The sequence below is a fragment of the Cariama cristata genome, unplaced genomic scaffold, assembly GCF_000690535.1.
Source record: "Cariama cristata isolate BGI_N322 unplaced genomic scaffold, ASM69053v1 scaffold9182, whole genome shotgun sequence".
In the NCBI taxonomy this organism is placed as follows: Eukaryota; Metazoa; Chordata; class Aves; order Cariamiformes; family Cariamidae; genus Cariama; species Cariama cristata.
Window position 1 is genome coordinate 83,423 of NW_009603239.1, and position 24,271 is coordinate 107,693.

General features: G+C 37.2%; 1 protein-coding gene across 1 annotated transcript in view; it reads right to left on the bottom strand.

The window, feature by feature from the left end:
• Positions 1-322: 322 nt before the first annotated feature.
• The window catches only part of GPR126 (G protein-coupled receptor 126), a gene marked incomplete at its 5' end in the record, with an annotated part of 55,351 nt that continues 31,402 nt past the window's right edge, over positions 323-24,271 (bottom strand). The window contains 10 exons of the mRNA XM_009695098.1: positions 323-534; positions 5,144-5,296; positions 7,689-7,790; positions 11,702-11,985; positions 13,047-13,161; positions 14,732-15,000; positions 16,279-16,406; positions 19,172-19,278; positions 21,018-21,063; positions 22,194-22,310. Coding sequence (XP_009693400.1) covers positions 356-534; positions 5,144-5,296; positions 7,689-7,790; positions 11,702-11,985; positions 13,047-13,161; positions 14,732-15,000; positions 16,279-16,406; positions 19,172-19,278; positions 21,018-21,063; positions 22,194-22,310 — 1,500 coding nt within the window. The remainder of the gene's footprint in view (positions 535-5,143; positions 5,297-7,688; positions 7,791-11,701; positions 11,986-13,046; positions 13,162-14,731; positions 15,001-16,278; positions 16,407-19,171; positions 19,279-21,017; positions 21,064-22,193; positions 22,311-24,271) is intronic.

Genomic DNA, 24,271 nt, shown 5'->3' on the forward strand with positions numbered 1-24,271 from the left:
GTGACATGTCTGCTATTTTCTCCAGGAGTCAAGACTTGCTTCTGTTTGGACTATATAATTTAGAGTTAGGCTTGTGGCTCTTCAATCTTAAAAAATATTTACACAGGATTACAATTAGCTGTCCAGGTATCATGTTGGCTGGCACACATTTAACAACAATGCCATGGTGGAAAACTGTCTTTTTCCACAACAGTAAAAACGTAGAGAAATTGGTCCTCAAGTGGAAGCTGTTAACAGGAGAACATTATAAACTGGGAAAAAATAACGAAACAGGTCACATTTTATGACATCCAGTATTCTCAATTCCAGGCAGACTTTTTGTCTTCCTTTGGGTTTAAAAAATTCAGAAGCCCAGTCAGAACTTTGTGCTGTGACTAAATGAGTCGGACATGATGATATTTTTATAGAAGTTGTCAGAGTGAGGATTGCAGTACCCCTTGACCTTGTCGATAACCTGGTGGACAGGGATGATTGATGTCTGTTCTCCATCCTCTTGGGCAAATTTGGAAGATGGTTTGTCAAGAAAAACATTATCTAGGAAGAGGAAAAAGCAACAACAAGAAGTTAGGGCTTCTTAAGCAAACTCATCGTTTAAGAGGTGTGTCACTCCCACATAGATATGCCTTCAATTACCACTACTGCTGAATGAAATTACTGCCCTAAAAGCCACCAAACAACTTTTTGGCTTGGCATTGCTTCTTCTAAATTCTTTTGAGACATCTGGTTTTGTGGGCAGACCTCTCAGGTCTCTCTTGAAATTATCCCCTTATTCTTTTGCCTAAAGAGTAACTGACTCCTACGACCTTTTAATATATTAATTTACTGTTGATGCTTTGAATCTTACAAACTAAAAACATTTTGATAGCACTGAAATAGGGGTGACCTCCATAACATCTGGAAAATAACATCTCCATGTCATAAAGTAGTGGAAAATGACAGCAAATGGATTTAATTATTACAACAGGGGAGGTTTTAAGCTATGCACAGAAATAACGTACTCCGCGCAGAATGCAGTAGAAGATGATTTGTGTCTTAAAGCAGATAACCAGAGCCAAAACTGGCTTCAACTTTGTGCTTGCCTTGCATCACTGTTTTTTCCATAATGTGGAGGGTACAGACTGAACAACTGTAGGGAGGAAAAGATGCATAAAACTGGCATCCCTTCAGAGTTCATGTGCTATAAGCCAAAGAGAAAAGAGCAAGGCAATTCCCAGTCAGGCCAGGAAAATCTGCTTCAGCAGCTAACACAATTGCTGTTCAGAGAACTGTCAGTAGGTAGAGCTCACGTAGTGAGCAATGAGAAGGAGAGAGCCTGTATCTCATTTTCTCAAGTACGTTGTCCTAACGAGCTTTCTTATCTCTGCCACTGCAGTGAATCAAGCTGGAATGAATTCTCTTAACCCAGGCAACGTTTGGACCACTGCAAGTCGACAGTAAGATGGAGTATTCTGTGAAGCAATGTTTTCTACAAGTGATATTTTTGATGGCTGTTTACATGACCTTGGTGAAATTACCTTCAAAAATTCCTTAGTAAAGGATCATTTAAAGAATTTAGCATATTACTTAAACTATGATTTCACACAAAACTTTTTTCTTATAGAAATAAATTAACTAAAAATAAACAGACAAGTAACCCACCCCTGCAGAAATCATGGTATCAAGCCATAAAAGAGTATGAAGGGTTGCAAAGGAGAAATGGATTGCAGAGTGAGAAATCAAAACAGTTTCACTCATGAAAAAAGAAACAGGCATGTTCAGGCATATCAGGATGATTTTTTCAAAGCACGCAAGAATATCCATGAATTGCAGCAAATAACTCCATGTCCAATAGCAAACTGCTGAGTACTGTATGCCTTTCAAATGTATGCATTTACTAGCCAACAGTTCTACATGTTGAAGCTTTTCTACATATTGAGTATCTTATTAATAGGATGAAAGGTTAATTCTCAGTCTTTAGGGGAAGTTTTTGAAGCTCTTGCAAATAGGTACACTTTTTTTCACAAGGCATCATTACACTGTTAAATACCAGCTATTTCCTTGTGAAATTTGCATGCACAGGAATGACATAAGGCCTCTGAAACCAGTGGGGCCTTCTTTTTTGTTTAGCTCAGGGTTAAAAGCCTGTATCACTGAAGTAAAAGGGAGTTGTACCACCAAATTCTCTGCAGAAATAATCTTAACTTCTAATTCACAGAAGTGTGATATATGGTATTTAAGTACTATCTACAAGTTTGTTTCAGACTCGTAGACAGCAGGACCACAAGATGCCGAAGTGATTTCTTTTGTCCATCCAGTAGGGTCCACCCAATATTCCTGTCCCAATCCATGCATGCTGCAGTCAACCAGCAGATCACAGCATGGGTTCCAGGCATATACAGTTTGTCATTCACAGTTATTTTGGGTGTGACTGGAGATGAAAAACAATGGCTAGAAGCCTAACTCCATAATGGCCATAGACAAAATAGAAATAAAGTATCTTAAAATTCCTGTAATAACTTTTATAAATACTAAAAAATTTTCCAGGACTCAATCAGATTTTTGCTTTTTAATATATGCTTTGTGTATGAGTATTTCAACTTAAGCTCCTTTCCACAGAGTACTGTACACAGGCATTAATGTCAGGACATGGTCTGTTTTCTAAAACGGTATCTTCCAAATGCTTCATGCCCATGCAGAGTGCAGAAACCCAAAATGTGAAGCACACTTATCCTTTGATTCAGCATCAATGGCGCAAGATGTAATAGTGAGAAACAAGCAGCATTTCTGATTAGCAAAGTCCTTTGTGTCAACGAGGACATCATGCAAGTGGCATCCCTCCACCCTGTTCAAACCATGCATTCAGCGAAAGCAATTCTCACTTTACCTGTAATGCTCCACCACTGAAGAGGAAAGGGCCTTAGAAGACATTATCTATACCACAAACACACGAACGCTTGTGTCAATTCCAGAGAGCACATTGTAACCATATTAACAAGAGCTGCCAACACATGTAGCTATTACATGATTTGCCTGCAATTCAGCTAAGACATCAAACTAAGAAGTTCAGCTGTATTAAAAATCAGAATCTCAATGTTATTTTCTATTACTTTAACACGTGAGAAGATATGTTAGTATTTAAAAACCTAATGTTAGTAAAAATTCCTTTGGAGCATTGCAATAAAATGTGTATTTTCAGAAGTCAAAGCAAAATGTGTTAAAATTTTTAAAATCTGGAGAAAACTGTGCTATTTCCTTAATGTCCAACAAACCACACATTACAAATTATAATTACATTACCAACTGCAGTCCCTTTTAGGAAACAATTTATGCATGGGATTAAGCTCACCACTTTTGAAAAAAGTATATGAGCATGTTCCTAACTGCAAGTTTCTTTTAACTTACTTCTTATCTGGAACTGTTTTATTGTTTTGCTACAAGAACACATTGCAAAAACTGCAGCACTAAAGTCTCTTTAATTGTCAGACTGATAAAAAGCCCTGACTCCAACAAAACATTTAATAAAGCGTATTTTTATCATTAAGCCCAATACCAAGGGCCTAAAGGGTGATCTGCCATGAGTACAAAAGGGAATTCTCTGTCTGCAGAATGGAGAATGCTCTGCAGCAGAACAGGCACAATGGTCTCTTCCTCTACTATCAAATTAATAGTAGCACTGTGGTCAGTGGGTATTACAGATGCTGTTGGTGAAAGACTGCTGACAGAAGTGTCTCTTCACAGGAGAGAGAGCTGAAGAGAGCTTGCTCAGGGCAGCTGGGTGCATGGCCCATCAAACCTAAGCTGGCCGCAGGGCCAGGCCCCAGCTGTGTGCTCCCAATGTGGCTGTGAACGGCAGTCCTGGGTGGAAGCTCAGGTACAGCCAGGAATTTCTAAGATACTGCTCGTTTTTGCTGTATACCAAGCAAATGTATTTCATGTACCTGTTCAATAACCAAATACGGTTTACACTCTGAAAATGTCTCACGCGCAATCCCTCATGCTAATGGATGACTGAATATTGGTTAGTGAGAAAATAACAATGTAACTCTTAAAACTGACAAAAAAACGTGTGCTTAGCTGAACCAGGTATTGATTATCAATAAAAATAGGAAGGTGTTTCCTGGAAACTATGCCACGTATCAAGAAAGGAGACTGTACCATCACAAATGAGACCTTGGGGCTTCTGAAAACAATTTATTCTTAAGAAACAACGGAACTTTCCTTCTGGTAAAATAATCTACTTAATTTCTAAAACATTGTTTCTAACAAGTATTTTAAAGCAAGAAAATACATCTTTGGGTCAAATATGTTTGCAGACTTTATGTTCACCATGGTTTAGAAGAGGAATTTGCAATCATGTTATGTGACTTTATACAGTACAAGAAATATGACTTCACAAAAAGCCAGTAACAAAAAAATCTAAACTATTTAAGTGATTTTCTGAAATGTTATATCAGACATAACCAAGCAGACTTGCAAATCATTCCATCGCCTCTCTTTTTGTGTTTATTTAAAATGTTCTTAAAATGAGCACATTTTTACAGCATGAGTGGAATACAGATGATGCATTTTATGACATACACTACTGACATCTAAGTAAGTAAGTGGTAGATATGGCATGCTATTTGTAGAAGGGAAAGACAATGCATATTCTGGGAACACAGTATCCATTTCCAAGTAGCCTCCATTTGTCACTTTACCCATAAATGTGTTACAGTTAAATGGAAACAGTCTGACCAAGTGAATCAGCTGTGGACTTGGATTCAGAACACTCGATTCCTATTTCCAGCTCTGTTGCTAGCTTTCATGTTACCTTGGGTGACGAACGTCATCTCTCTGTGCTTTGGCTACCCTATGTTTACAATGGGATAATAAGACTTGCCTTCTTTTTGCCAAAAAGGTCAAAGTGCTACAGAAAAAGAGAGATTTGCTTTTGTCACACCTACTTTGTTTAGTATGGGAACATACTGAGATCAGAACTATATGTTGGATGTATTGCATATTAGGTTAAGAGTCCTATTAAACAGTAATGTGTGCTTTAAAAATACTGAAACTGTATAAATTGGTGAAATTTTCTCACATTACCCTTTGAGTAGAAATCCCTACTGTACCTTTAACATGAAACTACGTATTTACAGATGCACTGTGTTACAGTTCAAGAACTCACCTGTATGGCTGTTTCGTTTGCAATATGTATTTGTTGTAGATTTTGATTTGGATGTTAAGTAGGTTGAATTGGAGCCAATGGAACTAGAGGATAAGGATTTCCCAAGATTATCAGAACTCTTCTTTATAATATTGGTTGCTGTTTTGCTCCAATCTAAAAATGATTGAAAAGTTTTACATAAATAATTACCATAGGTACTAAAGGCATGATTTATTCAATTATGAACATTTCAAGTATCAGATGCATTTCTTAATCTTGCTTGTAACAAACAGCTTATGCTTTTGCTGTCAGGTAGCCTCTTTGGTTCTTAAGAAACACAAGAATTACTCCAACTTCATTTACTTTGCTGTTTTCCACAGTAGTTAAAACTGCTGGCTCTAACTCTCTAACAATCATTTGGCTGGATGGCAGAACTGTAAGATTTGGCTTTCCAGGATGCAGGAGAGCCGTGAAGATCTGCAGCAGTATAAGGATGCCAAAGTTTCATCAACTGAAGAGACAAATCCAAAGGGATGGATAGGAAAGGGATGGATAGGAGCATTTACAAGAGGTGTTATCATTTGAGGGATAGATCTGCTGAGGTAGATACTACATACTCATGGATTTGCAGTTGCTGTTACAGGATTTAGCATATTGGTGCACTATTAATAACAATGAATAATAATGGTTATTCAGTAGTTCACATTTTTGAAGAGTTTTGTCTGAATCATTAACACAATAGGCTCTTATACTGGGACAACTTCCAAAATTAAATTAAATAACTAATACCAATAAACTTATTGAGGAAAACTGACACTGAAAAACTCATCACAAGTGTCCCAATACCAGTACATTAAAGCATCTGAGTACTTTTGTATCATATACTTGCAGGTAGGTACAAGTAGTTGCACACCTTAGTCTTGTTGCCATTATTCACTGGACTGCAATGATATTCACAAAATGGAAGAGAAGTCCGAACCAAAGACAGATGGGCCACTTTAGCCTTGATTTAAATCAAGACAAATATTTTATCCTAAATCATTGCTATAGGGTACAGTTTACTATTTCTCTGATCTAGCTATGGCAGTGTTGCAAGTCTTTGGCTTGTTTGTCTCTTTGCTTTATCATAGCATGCCCTAAAGTACACTTCAATTGCATAGGTATGTCAGTTCACATTTGGCTTATATTTCACTGTTCCACCCAAAAACTGTGTCAGGTTCATGGAGAATAAAACCAGGTGGTGGGGATGGACTGGCTAATGCTAGGCATAATGACAACACATTAACTATACCGCTGAAGTACTAAAATCCTTCAGGTTTTTATTTCTATCATATCCGCAAACTGCCCAACCACAGCATAAAAATCTGGAAATAATTTGATTATCTGTGTTTTCCAGTTCAGGAGTTACAGTGTGAACCACATGGAAACTCAACACGCGAAACAATCTGGATGCCCGATCAGAATGAATATGCATTTCCTAATTTGTATTAACTCTTTGAAATCACGAATCAGGTTTACTTACTACATAGTGAAAGCAGAAATGTTTTATAGTATATAATGAGAATGCATTCTCTAAACAAAACAGAGCAAGACAAAGAAAAAGTCTTGATGGCAAAGCAGTTACTTAAAACCTTGAAAAAAAACCTTGGATGCAAAGAGAGAAAGGACACAAGGGTATTCGGAGTACTGTTATTATCCAGGATCGACTGGCTTACCTTACTAGGCAATGAGCTCTAGGCTCGTGCCACCTTACATCAAGTGTAGATTTCAACCTTGGTCACTGAGCAAGAACCATATGAGTAAGAATTATATGGTCCAAAATCACTACATCAGGCAGCAAAAGCAAGATCCAGCTGCCTGAACACAGGAGTCTAATGCCATCCGACATGGCCAAAGGTGCAGGAGACTATAAATGCAGTGGTCCAAGTGTTGCACTTTGAAATGTCCAAACCAACTGCTCTCCTTTGCCTCCGAGAGTTGCAGATAAAGATGAACTTCAATTCTTGAACCTAATCAGGCTTCTGCTAAAGGAATTTTCTGGTTTTGAGTCTCTAATGGTCTCTCTGAATTATATGGTGACAGATAGAACAGTTTGCAAAGGCAAAGATAAAAGCAAAAGAAGTCAGAGTATTTCTATCTGTCTTTTAAGAATTGCTGCTACATCAACCTAACAGTCCACACAATTCAGTCAACATACTGTAACGTAGGAGAAAAGGAATAAGATTGGCTTTTGAATGACAAAGTTTGAATCTCTGGATCTTTATTTAATTTTTTTTTTTTCAGGGTCCAAAGGGCCTTCCAAAACCATGCTTATAGCACTACAAAATTTACCAGCTGCCTTCAGTGGAAAACTGAAAGAGAAGACTTGAGAATTTTTATGAAGTGATATCTGAAAAGTCCCTTGGCAATTGTTACGACTGAAGTGAAGTGACAGCCTATGATTAATTTGTTTTTCCACATCTCTGGCTTACATTGTATTATATTAAAAATAACATAGCACACTGTTCACCTGGACTTTTATGGACTACTGCAGCACCTAAGGAGGGGAGCTGTGAATTGCTTTTACCTGAATTGTCTGCCAGTCGGAATCTGCCACAACAGAGATGTCTCCTCCACTGTTTCTGCACATTTTCTTTCATAGCGCAATGGAATACAAATATAAACAAACCTGTGACAGAAGCAAATAAACAGCAAATTAAGCACGTATTTATAAATAGATAAACAGATTAACTAAAGTCTGCTAACAAAAGACTCTGAAGTATAAGCAAAGGAAAATAATCTTAAAGTTTTTTTATTGTCATCTATCCCTCATTTAAGAGGTATGGAAATTAATTAAAGCTTTCCTATCCTCTAGTTGCTATGTAAGTGTCTGGGATATCAGAAGAGAGAGAATAGGACCCCTTTTATTGACACTGTTGATTTAGATCCATCTCAGTTTGGATCTTTTAATTATTTTTTTAGCTTAGAGGAAAATAATTAAAAGGTTTTGTCTTTAAACCAAATTAATATTTTGCACTCAACAGGACTGCAAGAGCCAGACTGCAAAGTAAATACAGACCCTATTATATTAGCAAGGAGATATTTTATCTCCTCCTGTTCCATATCTACAGAATTGTGGGCTGTATTCTTTTAAAACCAGAAGTATTGTAATTGGCACTAAAAAGTGCCCTGAAAAAGCACACTTGAATTTATGTGCATCACATGCATACACTTGAAACGATTATGAAAACGGTAAGAATATGTTCACAAGTACTAATTAGGTGTCCAGCTACTTACTTCTAAAGAAAATTACCTGGTTTGTGCATGCAATTGCAATAAATGCGTTTAAGAATGTTTTTGTAGAGTTCATTTTTCTCATGTGACTGTATAATCTTTATTTTCAAGACAGAAGATAAGCATCTACCATGAAGTAAAGAAGGTCTTAACCGGGTGTATGGTATGATTTCATCATTCTACAGAGATATTTTGGAGCTAAATATAGAAGTTGGAAATCTCATATGCTCCTTGCTCTTCCCAGGCAGGCACTGGCTGTGGAATCTTCCGTCGCTCTCTGGCTTGGCCTGTTCTTGTTTTACTCTCATTCTCGGGGAGAGAGCCAACCTGAGGATGAACACCTGATGGCAAAATGTTACTGCCAAATCCCTCATGATTATATCTTAAACATGACTAAATGCTACATAATGTGGGCGAACGTGGTTAAGTGCCATTCTCTAAAACCGTTCCTGTATGATCATCATGAATAGTTCTGTATACTAATGCCTACTATGTTTGAGCTGGTAGAACACAATGGCAGGGTACAGCTTGGAAAAAAATGCTCTGGAGCACAGAATGATCCTCTCTCCAAAGTGCTGAGATCTAATTTTGCATGACTGCGTGTCATTGAACTGGACTTGTATTTGCTTACAGCCATCAGGCCAGGCTGAGACCACTGAGATCAGTTACCTTCAGGTAAAGGTTGTGTCATGAAACACATTTTTTGGAACATTTTTCAAGAGCTGATGAGGAAAAAAAAGGAAAAGCACAATTTAAGAAAGGAGAACATACCTTAATGAATCCCACTCGCAAGCTCTGTTGCATTATGGTTACTGTGTTTGCATTTAGTAAAATATTTGTGTGTGTGGTTTGTTTTAAGCACAGAGTAATTCCAATGCAATCACTAGCAGCTCTTATAGGCTTAGAGATACGCAGTTGTTTGTGGCCCAAAGTACCTCTTAGGACTTCTGCACAGCTACAAACTTACTAAATTGATGCTTAATTAAATTGTGGTGAATGTCTGGAACATTCTGAATGGTTAAAAAAGAAAATGCATATGTCTATAGTAATACCAAATGAATGTACTGCATTAAGTACTTTGCCTTGGCCCTGTCTGGGCTTGGTCTCTGAATTTTTTTTCTCTGTATTTCATTATTCATTAAGTTTACAATGTGCTTTAGTAATACAGCTTTGGTTTTGTTTCCCAGAGTCAAATCAGACCCTAGGTTTGGCTCTAGGTTGGCTCTGACTTGAAAGCATTTGGCTTGCCCAGGCATATATATAAAATGAGCAGCCAAAAAAGAGATGTTCCCAGATTTTTTGCTCTGAGCGTCAAAGACAGAAAAATCATTTCCTATGTAGGTGAAATAGCAAAGTACAGTAACACCAGTAGTTGCTGCAATTTACTTTTCCACTGCCAGTGAACAGAATACTGTTGATGGGGGCTGCTGGTATAGCTTAAACTACTCGTGCAGTTTTCAAAAACTTGAGAGAGAGAATAAACATATTTACTCAATAATTAAGCTCGCGCTAATACTGATGAAAAACTTGCCATACTGAACTGCTTTTTGCTGCGAGGAAATGCTTCTTGATACAAATCCTAGCTTTTTCTTTGCTCCATTTCATCCCCTTCCTGCTACAGTTACTGCATATAACTGCAGTAGTTACACATGATTTTAAACACCCTCTTCCTTGTTTCTTTAGCTTTGCCTAGCTCTTTCTGACACAGCGATAAGCATTTTCACATACAAGATCGTTATCTTCCTGTGCTTGATACGACATGCCTGAGCACATCCTGTGTCATCATTGCTACCACGATCGGTGAAAAGCTCATCACTTCTTCTGTTTGCATTTACTCCTCAGGTTTTTCAGTTTCATCTTCTGACTTAACTGCCTTCCAAATACTCATTTTCCATTGAACAGTGCTATTATCCCACAGAGACTTAAGCAGTGGTGGTCAACCTTGTGTGCACTCTGCACATACAAGCTTAACTGATTGCACTGGAAATTCCAGTTACAGAGAACTTGTTCAATTTGACTCCTGGCATGCTTTTCTGAGTTTTAATCTTTTTTCATGTTCTTCCCATACTTCTCATCTCTCCAGGCCCTTCTGAATTTCTCACACGGACACACTGCAGCAAATACCTCATTACGCTGCTAGGGGAGTATCAGAATGTGTCCTCTGAAAAATAGTCTTTAGTAAGAACATCACATCCAAAGAATTTTTGCCATTTTGCCTAGCATTTTAGGTTGAAACTGAACCAAACCAAAACCCACAACATTATTCTCTTTCCACGAAAGCTCAATAAATCTTTTAGCGCAGTAAATACATCTCAACTGTAACAGATAATATCCACACAGTGTAACATTAAGTACTTTTTCCAAAAAGGGAAGATATTTTGCTGACCCTGGGAAAATTTATTTTTTATCTCTGTATTTGAGTGGCATAACACATGCTCCTCCAATGACATTCTTGGGTTTGTTTTTTTGTTATGGTTATTTTCAGGTAAATTTATTTTTTATAGCAATATGTGTGTGGTATAACACATGCCTTTCCAATGACCTTCTTGGGTTTTTCTTTCTGTTATGTTTTTACTTGTTCTTTATTAGTGGGTAGGGCAAGCAGAGGTGGAGATTCTTATGTCATTTGGTACATACGCAAATTTCAGCTCTGAGCTGAAATTCTTTTAAATGTCAGCTATATAATTATGTAATTTATAACTGTTTGATTACAATTCACAGCATTTTTCAGAAGGATGAGCTACATTGGAAAGCAAAATACTCAAAACTTCAGTAAAAGAAACAAAAATAAGCTGACTATAACAGTCGCTGGGTTTTCCTTAAAGAACCAAAGAATATCCCGTCTTTCTGTGCTATCTCTCCACACTAGAACAGGACTGAATTTTGCATCATGAGCTTCTCATGCCTTAATAAAATAGTTATGAGCTTTACAGATTCCCTACAGGACCAAATTAAGGAAAGAGGCTTCCTATATTTGTTATAATCAGTGAAAGGAAATGCTGAAGGTCATACAGCATCTATCTCAACAGAGATCACTGCAGACTGTTAGCTAGGAATAGTAGTATTCATAATACAGTGCATTTTACAGGAAAGACCTTGAAACATTAACTAATTTAACTAAGATATTCAATCCATATGTAGCTGTTATCATTATTCCACATAAGGGGAAACTAATGATGGCTCAGGATCGAGGAAAAACCTAGAGAGTTTGGATCTGAGTTCCTGAGTCAAATCACCGGATATAGTATGTCCTAGAACAGCAACAGCTCAAATATTATTTGTTCACAGAACAGAAATTCAGCTTACCTTGCAAGGAATTGAAAATTGAGAAGAGGTACAGGAAAGGAAGAGTTAAGGGACCCCAGGCAAAAAAGGCAAAGCCCCACGTCATGCCCAGGAGGAAGGTCAGGCTGACCACGCTACGGAGATTCCTCAGGATCTCTTCTTTCAGGCTCCGATTAGTTCTTTTCCCATTCCTCCCACAGATCTGCACCATCACCACAATAAACATGGCAACATTCATCAGAAACATGATTCCAAAGTAGCCAGCACAAGTCACATAGAAGACAACTTCATTCTTGATCCAGCAGCTGTAAAAAAATAGGAAAATATGATCATTTTTAGATAATGCAAACTATCCTCCAATTATTTATATGACTACAAGAAAAATCAGTCTATGTCTGATGCCACTGATATAGGACTATACTTTAAAATGAAACCTTGTCCATTTTCTGTTTGTAAACAGGATGAAGCCCAGTGGCATCTTAAATGACCACAGTCCACAGTATTATCATGTCAGAAATCTGAGGGTCATACCACATTTTAGTTAAAACTAATGAAAAAGGAAATCCAAGCCCAGATACAAACTGTGGGAACTGCAATCCCATCATGGAAAGTTTAGACAGTATAAGTAGCTTCACCACTTTCATCCGTGTGAAGCATAGGACGCTTTAGTAACAGAATGGCGAAACTGGATCTTGAGTTTCTGCCACTTGAGCTAAAGGAGAACTCGTACATCTCTGGAGAAGCAGCAGGACGGGTAGTTCTTTGAGGTAGTCATTTCAGTCAGCCATGTGAGAGATCTAGCTTATTCCTCTAAGCAGCAAATGGACAGAATGCTTAGCCTGATACTATAGTAAAAATACAGAATGTCATTTTTATTTATCATGATGAAGCTTTGCCAGGCAAGGAACAGAAAATGAGTCATATAAAAGTTCTGGCATTTGGCGATTGTTACGTGAACATCAAGAGAAGACCATAGAAAGCTATTGAACTACATTGACAAAAGGTTGGTTTATTTACAAAGGAGACTATTTTTATACTATCTCTTTTTTTACTCTTACCTAGAAGATATAGCTTTCATTTCAGATAAACCAAAACAGGTATTTTTATTTTATTTTCATGACAAAACTTACGAATTATTCTTCTGGCAGAGGAGTGTTTGTACCTGGCACTGGGTAATGAAGATTTCCCTCCAATTTTTCTTTAAGCCTTCTTCACGCTTCAGGTTCAAATAATGTAGAAGACGATTTTGCGCACTTTGCTCCTTTAATACATCTCTGACTTTTCCAAAGCCATCTGATCGATGCTAATTTTTTTTTTTTTGCAGACTGTAAATACTAAATTGTAAGAGATTAAAATAAATACTTACAAATCGTCTCCTCCTTGCCCGTTAGCATCTTTGCCATATAACTCTTTGCCGTAAACATGACTTGCATTTGTATAAGCACTTGCTAAAATAATTGCTATCACCAGAGCTGGCAAACCTGTAAGACAAGAAAATCTGCAGTTTGCTTTCAAATCTCCTAAACCTTCAAAGTCACCATGCAAAGCTGAATTATTGATGTCTCCATCCCTATTGCTCTAGTACAGAGTATCCTGAGGTAGTTGTATGCCAGAAAATTGCACAGAGAAGTAGAAGAAAACAATTTTTCAAAGAGTACAAATGTATAAAACTTGCAAAGCACTTTATGAGCATTAAGGAATAAACCTCATAATGTTCTGTAAGGTAGAGAACGTTATTTTATGGATATGGAAACTAAAGTAAAATAATCGCCCTTAATTACCCAAAGTTAAATTTGCAATTGCACACAGACTCTCATAATACATTGAGAAGATTAACCAACTATTACAAAAATGAGATCTAATGGAACAATGGTATTGGGATTTTTTTGAGGGAAATTTTTCAGAGATGCTGGTATCACTTGATTAGGCTGGGGAACTGGGGAACATGAACTTGAACCTGTAATTTCTCCACTGTTTCTCTCAACTGTAAATGTCTTCCCTTTTCTTACAGCATTAAATATCCTTTATTTAAATGTGTCCCCAAAAAATGAAGCAAACCATGTATTTTTTAATAATAAGGTAAAGGGAATATTTTGGGAAAACAGATAACTACGCGGGAAAGAACTCTGTGCAGAGAGGTACAGCTCACACAAAAGAAACGTATGTTTCCTGACATGCCTTATTTACATGTCTTACCCTTGCTACGACAAAACAGATTCAAAGGGGAAGAGGTTAATTTGCTTTTCCGACCACGCAGTCCTTGTCCTCTGCTGAGGTTGCCAAAGAGGATGCTAGTTGCCAATGGAAAGACATCAATTATCAGTTGGACTGAGGTCAGTGCTCTAGCCATGAGGTTAATGGTTCTGTATTGTGTTGCATTATTTCAAACACAATATGTGCATTCAGACAGAAGGCACAGACTCCTGATATAGAAAAAAAATGAAGAATAAAAGTCTTGCTGCTTGAGCCTCGCAGTTATTTTTCAGTATTACATTTTCCATTTCAGTCCTGCTGTGTACACTGCTTAGGGCAGGCAGGATCTCTCTGTGGTTTAAACACTGTGCCGAAGCTCAGGAAATTTTGGTTGTTTCTGATTCTGCCATAACCTTTGTACTTGTTGGCAAGAAACTTTAACCTGGATTGAAAGGTTTTTTGAAAGTCAACACAAAGATCCCCATAGGCTTTGTAGCAACTGCAAGACTTTCTGAATGCATTGTGTGCCATGGTTCTCCACCTCTGATACGACACTAACATTTCCCCTCTCCCATTCTGGCCTCTCTGGAAAGTTAAGACCAGTTTATCTGGTCTCTCCGCTTCTCCTTGGGCTGTGAGATGCTCTGGGCAGAGCACGCCAGTTATGGTGTATTTGCACAGAATTATATAAGGGAACCTGGTGACAGAGAGGGCTGGCCACACGCCGGCACTGCCACGGGGCAGAGGGAAGGAAACGCCACGCTGATTTTGATTCTGCTCTGCATTTGCGATAGACAGTTTTTATATAGCATAATTTCAAAATACATGCTATGTAAATACTGCATCTACTGAACTCACCCCAGCCAATGATGCAAAACTTCAGTATGTATCGTCGTATATAAGTGTTGAACACTTTCACTAGAGCAATGTACATATGAACAGCTTCTAGTCCCATCCACGTAAAGGTGGCCAGAAGGAAAAAGTGCAAAAGTGCAGCTACAGCTATGCAGAGGCCATCTATGTCAAACGATGCGATCCAACCATCAAGCAAGAAGATCAGGTTAAGAAAGAGCAGGGCTGTGCTCAAATTCATCAGGATTTTTGATGGATAATCTCTTCGCAACTTCCTAATGAGAGAAATACAGGTGCATATGATTAATTGCCTTCAATCACGCAAGGCACTTACAGCAGCTGGCTTTACCAGTTTACAAAATAAATAAAAGCACAGGGATCTTGTTCTAGCTGCAAGCTTTTGTGGCAATAGGGTGTATTTCTGTGTAATCATTGAAGGTTTCTGCTGCATGTGGTGGGGGAAAGCTACCACTTCTTTGGGTTCTTAATGAGCTAATTAACTGCCACAATATTTTAGCAACTGATTTATTATTAAAAACCTTTCAAATGAAATATAATACAATGTGTTTTGAACTTTAAATGAAAACTGAAGAAAGAGAAAACTTTCAAAATATAGCTGATAAGAAGCTCATCTCTGACCATTTTATATGTAAATATTGCTTAATTTTTGGAATATATTTTCTAGTGTGTGTTCTTTTCTGTTTTTTTTTTTTTTAATAGGATGTTAGGAAGAGTGAAGATCAAGTCAATTTTCTTTTTTAACTGATACACATTGAATGTATGAAGTGAGAGGCAAGCCAACAACTTCTGCCATCTTGGACCAGAACATTATACCACAGGTAATGCAGTAAGACTGCAATCACTGGAGATATTTAGAACTCGAAAACCCCCTTCAACTCACCCCTCGGCAAACTATCTTTCTTTAGCAGCTACTCTGTCCTATCCTGTTATAGGCAGAATGGTTCCTTTGTGTTGACATGACTTCATTTTCCCTTTTTGCTCTTCACAGAACTGCATCACTTCAAAACTTTTGCATTCCCTTGAGTCACTTTCACATTTCAGTAGGACTGCTGTTGAAATGGTTATAACACTTCTCAATTCATATTCATTTTATTTCTCTTCCCACTTGTTCTGAAGAGCTCTAGAATGTAATTGTTCTAGTTGGAAATTTCTCTTTTTATACTTAGGATTTGTTATGCTTACACAGGCAAGTTTTGTTTTTACAAAAAGCTTGGTTGTGGATTTTAAAATAACACCTATCTGTTCAGAATATAGAGGATACTGTATTCCCAAAAGAGAAAATTATGAGACACATTAACCCTATTCCCAGGCCTGAGCAGCACAGCACAGTGGAAACAGGAGGAAAGAGTCTAAACTTCTGTTGCCTTGAAAAAAATTTCCACTTACAACTTTGACCATGATTTTGCAGGGTTTTTTTAAACATAGATTTCCCTTCCTAGACAGATAAACCACACTAACCATATGACTAAATAATTTTATTCATCACACACAGGTACTTTCTTTGTGAAGCTCTTCACACAACTAATACTTACTCAAATGCAATATATGTTAGCAGAGTTGCAGCTGAAAATATAGCAGATATCCCACAGCCTATGTACGTGATAAAGGTGAGGACCTTGGTATTCTGTGGGTCTATTTGCGTAACAGTTCTCTGCAGGTCCTACATGAGAGAGAAGGAAGAGGCATCAGTCATAGCAAACACGTTTTCCACGAGCACAACCCTTTCTTGGTAATTAGTCAAGTAAAACTCAAAAGCACTTTGGCAATACCACTATAACCCTGATGCTAGGGTTCATGTTTACTGAGTATACTTAGTCTACAGTTGTTATACCTCTCGCTTCCTTCCCATAGTTCTTCAAAACATTGTGCTTTAAGTATTATAACTGCTGGGATCAGCGAATAGACAGAGCCTGATACCGATCCTTATAATTCAGTACCAGGAATTCAAATGTCCTCCTCCGGAAAAATCTCCCCTTTTCAAACTTTTTAGTTCCATTGCTTATAGACAAATCTCTTTAAGAAGATGTAAGATTTAGGAAAATGTAATTTAGAAGTATTCATATGGAAATGTGCAACATTCTAGAGAGTTTTTAACATTACTTCTTGTTATTATTAGAAGTCTGTAGGAGTCAATGTCGCTAATCATCCACAGGTGAAAACAAGGGCAAGATATTGCTTTTTGGTTTTATGGTCTGTTTTGAAATGCAAACTACAGTCATAAATAGAATTGGTCAGAAAAATAGTGACAAAGACAACATTTAAAAAAAAAATTGGAAATGAAGCAGGAACATTCTGAGGATTTTTTTTTCCACTTTTCTGTCCAACTGTAATTGACACATAGTACTGTCTGAGAATAAATGCCAGCGTCATTTCCTTTTTTAAGGACAAAAAAAGAGAATGTTTGGATCTATATCACTGTGGAGTAAATGCAAGCAAATACTAACACATAATGGTGTCCATTCTGCAGTGTCACTGTTGTCCCTAGCAAATCTCTCCAGCAAAAGAAATGAATAAAATGCTACAAAACTTGCCATTCTTCACAGGAAACGGAAAGAGCAGTTTTTTTACACCCTCTCCAGCCTTATATGACAGTTTATATATAAAATGTGAGTGAGTGTTACTTGAAAACAATTTAATTCTAAATTAAAGTCAGAAAAGACTATTAAAATGGAAAAACAATTAGAACGGTCAAAACTGTGTAAAAATCTATTGGAACATAGCCCAAATTCAAAGAACTTCTGCCTTATTTCCTACTGTCACAAAAGCGTTCGGGGAAGAGAAGGGACTCATTGAATACAACCTAAAGAAAGCCCTTATTTTCTCCCTTCGAGGATGAAAGTGAAACAAGACCACAATTTAGCTTGCAAAAACACAAAAAGCTTGTGGCTTTTTCATATCTACATCTGAACATGACATGAAGAGAACAGCTCTATTAAGAAGAGTCTGGAAGGCCAAAGCTGAAAAAGTCAGTCATGCAGCTCCCTTGTGCAACGGTTAAGTCCTATGTGTAACTGCAAAGAGTTACACCAAAACCCAAATACTTCCACTAAGAGCACTGCTGTGATCAGGAGTAAACATCTTTTCTACAGGTAGATTTCAGAGGCCAAAGAATGTTAATATCAGGTGGAAAGAAATGTTTCAGCCCATTACTGAGCCTAAAAAAATCACCAAATGTTAAGAAAAGATAGCAGTATTCCATCTTGTTCACGTGGCGATTTTTTTTCTCTCAAAATCACTTCACACATGCAAATTGCTGGAGGCACCTGAATGCTTGAGGAATTACGCTACTAAGGCTGAAGTTCTCTATATGGTTCACTTTTTCATCTCCCTGATAGGCTATGCTCTACCTACCTCAGCCACCCAGTCTGGAGCCTTTGCTTAAGGTTCTGATAGAGTACAAATTACATGTTTTGTACCAGTAGACTTTTTCCAAGAGAAGGCCTGTACTGCAAGGCGTCCCTGAAGCTGATTAAAGCCATTTATAAGAAAACAGCAAGTATGGGTTAACACATTGCATGAAAGATGGCACTGCATTATACTTTTTGACATTAGATAAATATAAATCTAGTCATATTTGCAACCTAAATCTGCAAAAGGCAATTTAGCCTCTTGAATGTCAGGATGAAAGGGAATTATTGTGCTCCCTGGACTTTTCATCCTCCTTAGCAGTTTTACTGACTGTAGAACATTTCTCTTTCATTTCCCTGACAATACATCTCTCTTTTTGTTCTGAGAACAGCACCTTTAATTTTTCTCCTACTTTTTTTTTTTCTGCAACTTCCCACTTCCCTGATCTTGAAATTTCAAATCTACCTAGACTTGTTTCTCATTCACTTCCCTCTTGTTACACCCTCCTGTCTCAGCTGCAGGTCATTTCTGTCAGATTATATCATTAAGGGAAATTACAGGGACCCCTTGCACCTTAGGAATCATTAAGATCAATTTTTTCTGTTTTGCTAGTGGAAGTGTTAGTACTGGGCCTCAGTTTTACAGTCGCCGACTTTCTTTTTCACTCAGACATGTCCCAGCTTTGAAGCTGGATGTTGTAATATGCTATTTGTATTTTGGTATCGCTCACAAGTCTTTTGTACCCAGGTCTTTTGTGGTACAGTATTATCAGGATTTAGAATACTCTTATGCGCACATTTTGCTTTTTATTTTATAATATTTAGCCATTTGTAAAGAACATAATAATAGTAATATACTTTCATTACTAACTTTATTCGTTATCTCATTCCTGAATCCTTATCGCTAGCTATTTTGTTAGGAAAAGACAACGTTATGATAATAAAGGGGAAAACGATGTATTATTGTTAAAAATCATGTGCAAAAGGAATAACACAAGCAACAAAAACGAGATTTGTCTTGACACAAGACATTGTAGCTTCTAGGAAAGATAACTTAGTGAACAGTGAGTTTGCCTACCATTAGGACCCCAAAGTGCGTGAGGTGGTTGCATAAGCAAACCGTCTCATTTTCATCAGACTCTGCGCCCACTTGGCAGCCCGCAGGGTTCCAGCCACCATTGCCACCTGTGGAAATGGAACAGGAAAAACCATACTCTCCAACAAGCTCATGTCACCCTCTCTTTTAACAGATTTCTCACTTCACCTGGTGCAAATGCAGAAGTGCTTTCTCAAACTGAATGACTGAACATTAAGATTTCCTGGTTTCCTTTTCAGAAGCAATAGATGGGAGATCTATAATAAAGGTAGGGAGTTTTTTGGTTAATTAGGGATGAATAAGACCTACTATGTGGATCAGGCATTAAGACACACCTTGGTTTTACCCAACAATAAGACGGTTTTAGCACTCCCTTTTACCACACTGATGTGATGTCTGCACCTGCCTCCCTCCTACTCATACATCCCCAGGCACATGTAAGCATTTATGGCCCAGGAGCAGAGGGTCCCGCCCTTCCTCTCTGCAGCGTGTAAGGCAGAAGGTCAGCGTGGGTAATCCCAATGATCCTTTGTGGCCTTAAGAAAAAACATGAAGTAAACTTCCGAGTAAACATGAGTAAACTCCCTGACTCACCCCACCTGAAAAGGCAATTCTGAAAAATAAGTAGAGATATTTTATTTTTAAAAACTAAATGTTAAAAAGTAAAATTTGCATTTCTGATGACTTCTCCTTTCATTTTTCCCTGCTAAATTACGAACTAATTTTGTGAAATAGTTCATATTCTCTGAACTCCTAAAGACATTTTTGTACAACTGCAGGCAAAATCCAGCAAATTATCTGACAAGCCCTATAACTTTCCCCCAAATTCATGACAGAATCTCTCAAAAGTCTGTGAAGATAATCCAAACCCACTTAAAACTCTCCCCTACTCATGCAGCCACTCAGAATAGTTTCCTTCCAGTATGTTTGTCCTTTAATGTGTTTCTTAAGTTTAGCTTCCTAACTAGATTTTTTTTCGCTCATTTTTATCCTTCTGCATTCTCCTCAATTCTTCTGTCTGAATTTCCTGCTTGCAAGTTCAACTTTGGATGGTAAATTTTATTTCTTGCAAGACCCTCTGTACTAAACCCCTCTGCTCAAAATCCTTCTGCTAAGGACAGTTACTTCTTTGCTCTCTCTGTTCCATCATAAGGAAGAGTAACATCTCAGTAGCAATCTCTAAAATAGAAGGATCTGGAAAGTCATCCCAGAGAATGGCTTTGTCTGTGCAAAGGATGAAGGGCCTGAGTGTAACACCACACACAGGTGAGGCAGTAGCAATGAAGTAGCAACGGGCTAAAATGCTGCCCTGTTAATGTGTGTCTGCATATGGGACCTCATCAGGCTGACTGTCATCCATTTACAAGGTGGATGAAGTTTGTGTAATGTAGTTCCTAACCTTCCACGGAAGAAAAAACAGTTGAATATTGGTAACAGGCACAGTCTAACAACTGAATACCCCAACATTTTAAAAATGATCAGTAAAAAGAATGGCTAAGAACCATTCATGTGTCTGAGTAGCATTACTATTTAATTTGCACATACAGACACATCAGTGGAAAACTGCTATCAGATACAGAAAAGTGGAGAAGCTTCATTTACAAATTCAAAATGTTAAACAAATGTACATAAAAAACCTTTTTAAAAGAATATTTAACATCTGCTGTTACAAGCAACTGTACTAACCAGAAGAAATTATACAGTCTAAAGACTTCATCTAATTCTGCAACGATATGATTAAGAAGCAAAATAGCCAAGACTGACTGATTTTAAAACTTAGACACCTTTATTCCCCACATAAAAGAAATTACAGTATTTTTAAACTTACCATTTTTATTCATATCCCAGAAGACACAGGTAGGCTTAGGATCTTCCTAAGAATACATGCAAAAGTAGACTTTGTATACCTCTTCAGACATAAATCTCATTAACATATGCATTTACAACAGATGTTTTACTACATAACTTTTCGTTTAATGAGCAGAAGAATAAATATCATTTGGATTGTTGAAATTTTGTCTAGTGTCAAATTAGAATTTATTCTGCTAGAAAGACAGATCTGCCTAGATTATAAAATCTAGAGCACTGTTCCTCTGCACTGTTCCTTTTCCATATCCTCAGAATAACGAAGTTTTATTGTCTTGCTAAAGTTATCCACGAGTATGATGTCTTTACAGAGTCTAAATACTTTCTACTATTCACTTCCTTAGGACTTCTCAGTGGATCTTCTATGCAACTGCCCTTGAAAATGTGCAAAAGTCTGCTGAATCTAAGTGGAGGTTGTTTTGCCTGACCTCAACATAATCATTATAATGAAATGCAAGATAAAGTTAATCGAAAATTACAAACCAGGTTCTCATTACATAAAAAATTTACTTAGGTATTGCATTTTAACATCTTCTTTCTTAACTTCTATAGTGCTATTGTCTCTTTGGAGTAGCTACTGACAACATGTCTGAGAACAGAGTCAAGCTCACATGTTTTTTAACTGAAATAGTATGTGCCAAAAGGTTGCATTTGGGCTGTATTTCCTAAAATTAATTGCAGTCTTCTTTTAACAACCTGGTTCTGTCCATTCTTCCTTCACTGAAAACCACATAACAACAAAATAACTTGGGGAACTATTAACAAAGCAATTCATATTTGATCAAAGAATTTAAGTAATTTTAAAGTTCCAGTGTAATAAATCTTGTCCCTGGTCACTGGTCATGAATATGGTCATGAACAGAGATTTTGCCTACAGTTATTGGCACAGAAATTGTATCTGAGGGGCAGAATCAATAGTCTGTCAGATAAATGTTAGATCACAAATGGAGTAGGAACGTGTGAAGCTGGGAGAGGTTGTTTTCACTTTTTGCTTCCTTGCTTTTGTTCTAGAGTTTTTATTTCCATTTCAGTTTATGTTCTTACTCAAAATCCATCCAAATCAATCACGCTATATGCTTAGCCTTCACTATATATAATCTGCATTCTTGTTCCTCTGAATAATCAGTCCTGTTTTTACCTGAATTTTGGTATGCTTAATTGTAATCTTCACATAATCCTGAAGATCCTGAATGGTTGTGTTTCCAATACTGCATGCCACCACAAAGCTGGTCAAATTGGCAGGATTTTCTGCATCCTTTGAAAGATTCAGAAAAATCTAATAAATGCTTACATAGCACATAACATAAAAGCCAAAGTACACAGTTTCATTTTTGTAGCATGCCAGAATAAATAAGTTGTCAGCATTTCTACACTTTTGATCACGCAATCTAAGAAAATTATGTTTATAAAATCAAATTATGGGTTTGCCTCATGGAAGTTTCCCTATTTTTCTTATAGTCATAAACATAGACAGGCACAATTATAGAGAGAGGTTAGAAGGCATAAATTCCCCTTTTAATCATTATGTCTGATGCCAACAAAACTATAACTCAAACAATGTAGCAGATAACAACCCATGATATGATTAGCTCATTTCCCCAAACAAGAATGAACTAGCTTTCTTATCTTATTGTTGACACTATCCTTTTTTGTAGATGCAAAGTTTTTTGGAGAATAACCTGTTTTCTGTGTATAGTTGCTAAATCATCCTCCATCTAACAATGAATGACTAAGAAGTAGTAAACAAACTGAAAGTAATGTTACATACTGTAGGAGATAATATTTTCTACAAGGTCTTATTTAATGGGAATTTAAATAGCAGACTGATGTAATCACTGAGCAATACTATTTCTAACCTGCAATGAAAATGTCCCAGGTTGAGAATTTTCCAAAAGAGAAGCTTTCCTTGGAAACTGATGATTTATTAAAATAGAAGTGCTTTGGAAATACTGTTTTCTTTTGATGATCTTTGAGGTCTCTTCCAATCATAATGATTCTATGATTCTATAATTTCCTAAAAACCTAAAAATTGCCGAGGAGTGAAAATGCAGTTTTCTAGATAGTTCTTGAGCATTGATACAAGAGAAAACCTCTGGACTACCACCTCAATTTCAACACCTGACAAAGTCTATGAAAGCCTTTGGACAGATTTCTATAGGTTTCAGTAGATTCTGTCTCTAGCAGACAACAAAAACTAGAAATAAATATCAGATGGTCTCTTTAGGGAAGGCGATTGAATATATTCTTATTTGTCCTTAGAAAGGAATAGAAATAATGTGTGCATTAAAGTAAAATACAGCTAACCGTTTATTTAGCTATAAGGCTGTGCTCAGCTAAAGGCAGGGGTAAGCTTTTAGCTAGTAAAATATACAGAGCTACAAAGTAAAACAATGCTGAGGCTAGCATCAGTGACATAAATCTGGTCTAGTCTAGATAATCACTACAATTCATGTATTTATCATATTTGCACATTATTTTCACGGCCTCAGAACTCATGAGGAATATCCTTCCAACCCAACTTCAGACATGTAAAAAGAAGATTTCTACAACCGAAGCAGCCATTCTAGCATTTCTTAACCTAGTTAATGAAAGGCACATTCAATGCATAATCCATCTTACCTATTCTATACATCTAGGCCGAATATGAGTTGCCTCAAAATAAGTGTCCATTTTAGAGGCTTTAAGGTATCCTGCCCAGTCTCCAACTGCTACTGCAGAAGACCTCACATCTCTTACAGGTTCACTGCCACATCTGTTGGCCAGTAGAACCTTGGGGTGTCTCAAAGTGCATTATGCTCCTTTGTGCAGGGAACTGACGCCTGGTCCTGCACTAGGATGAGATGTGTCACACCTCAATGGTGTCCATTCTTCTCTATCAACCGGCTTTGAAGGCAACTTATGGACAACAGTTCAGGCATGGGTATGTACACCAGACACACCTGTCTTTGGTGAAATGAATTCCACCCTGCAGAGCCTACATCAGTTTTTCACAGTCTTCTAAGTAATGTAACCATCAGATTTCAAGGAATGACAAGATAAAACTTACTAGCATTCTCTCACTTGCAATAAATAAAACAACCTCCAGTGCTGTAAAGTATGATGGTTCACTGTTACGCTGAATGCTTATAAGAAATACAGCTAATAGCATTGAGAATTTTTTTTAAATTGCAATTGGAATAAATATATTTATTAAATACTTTAATACTAATGGATAAA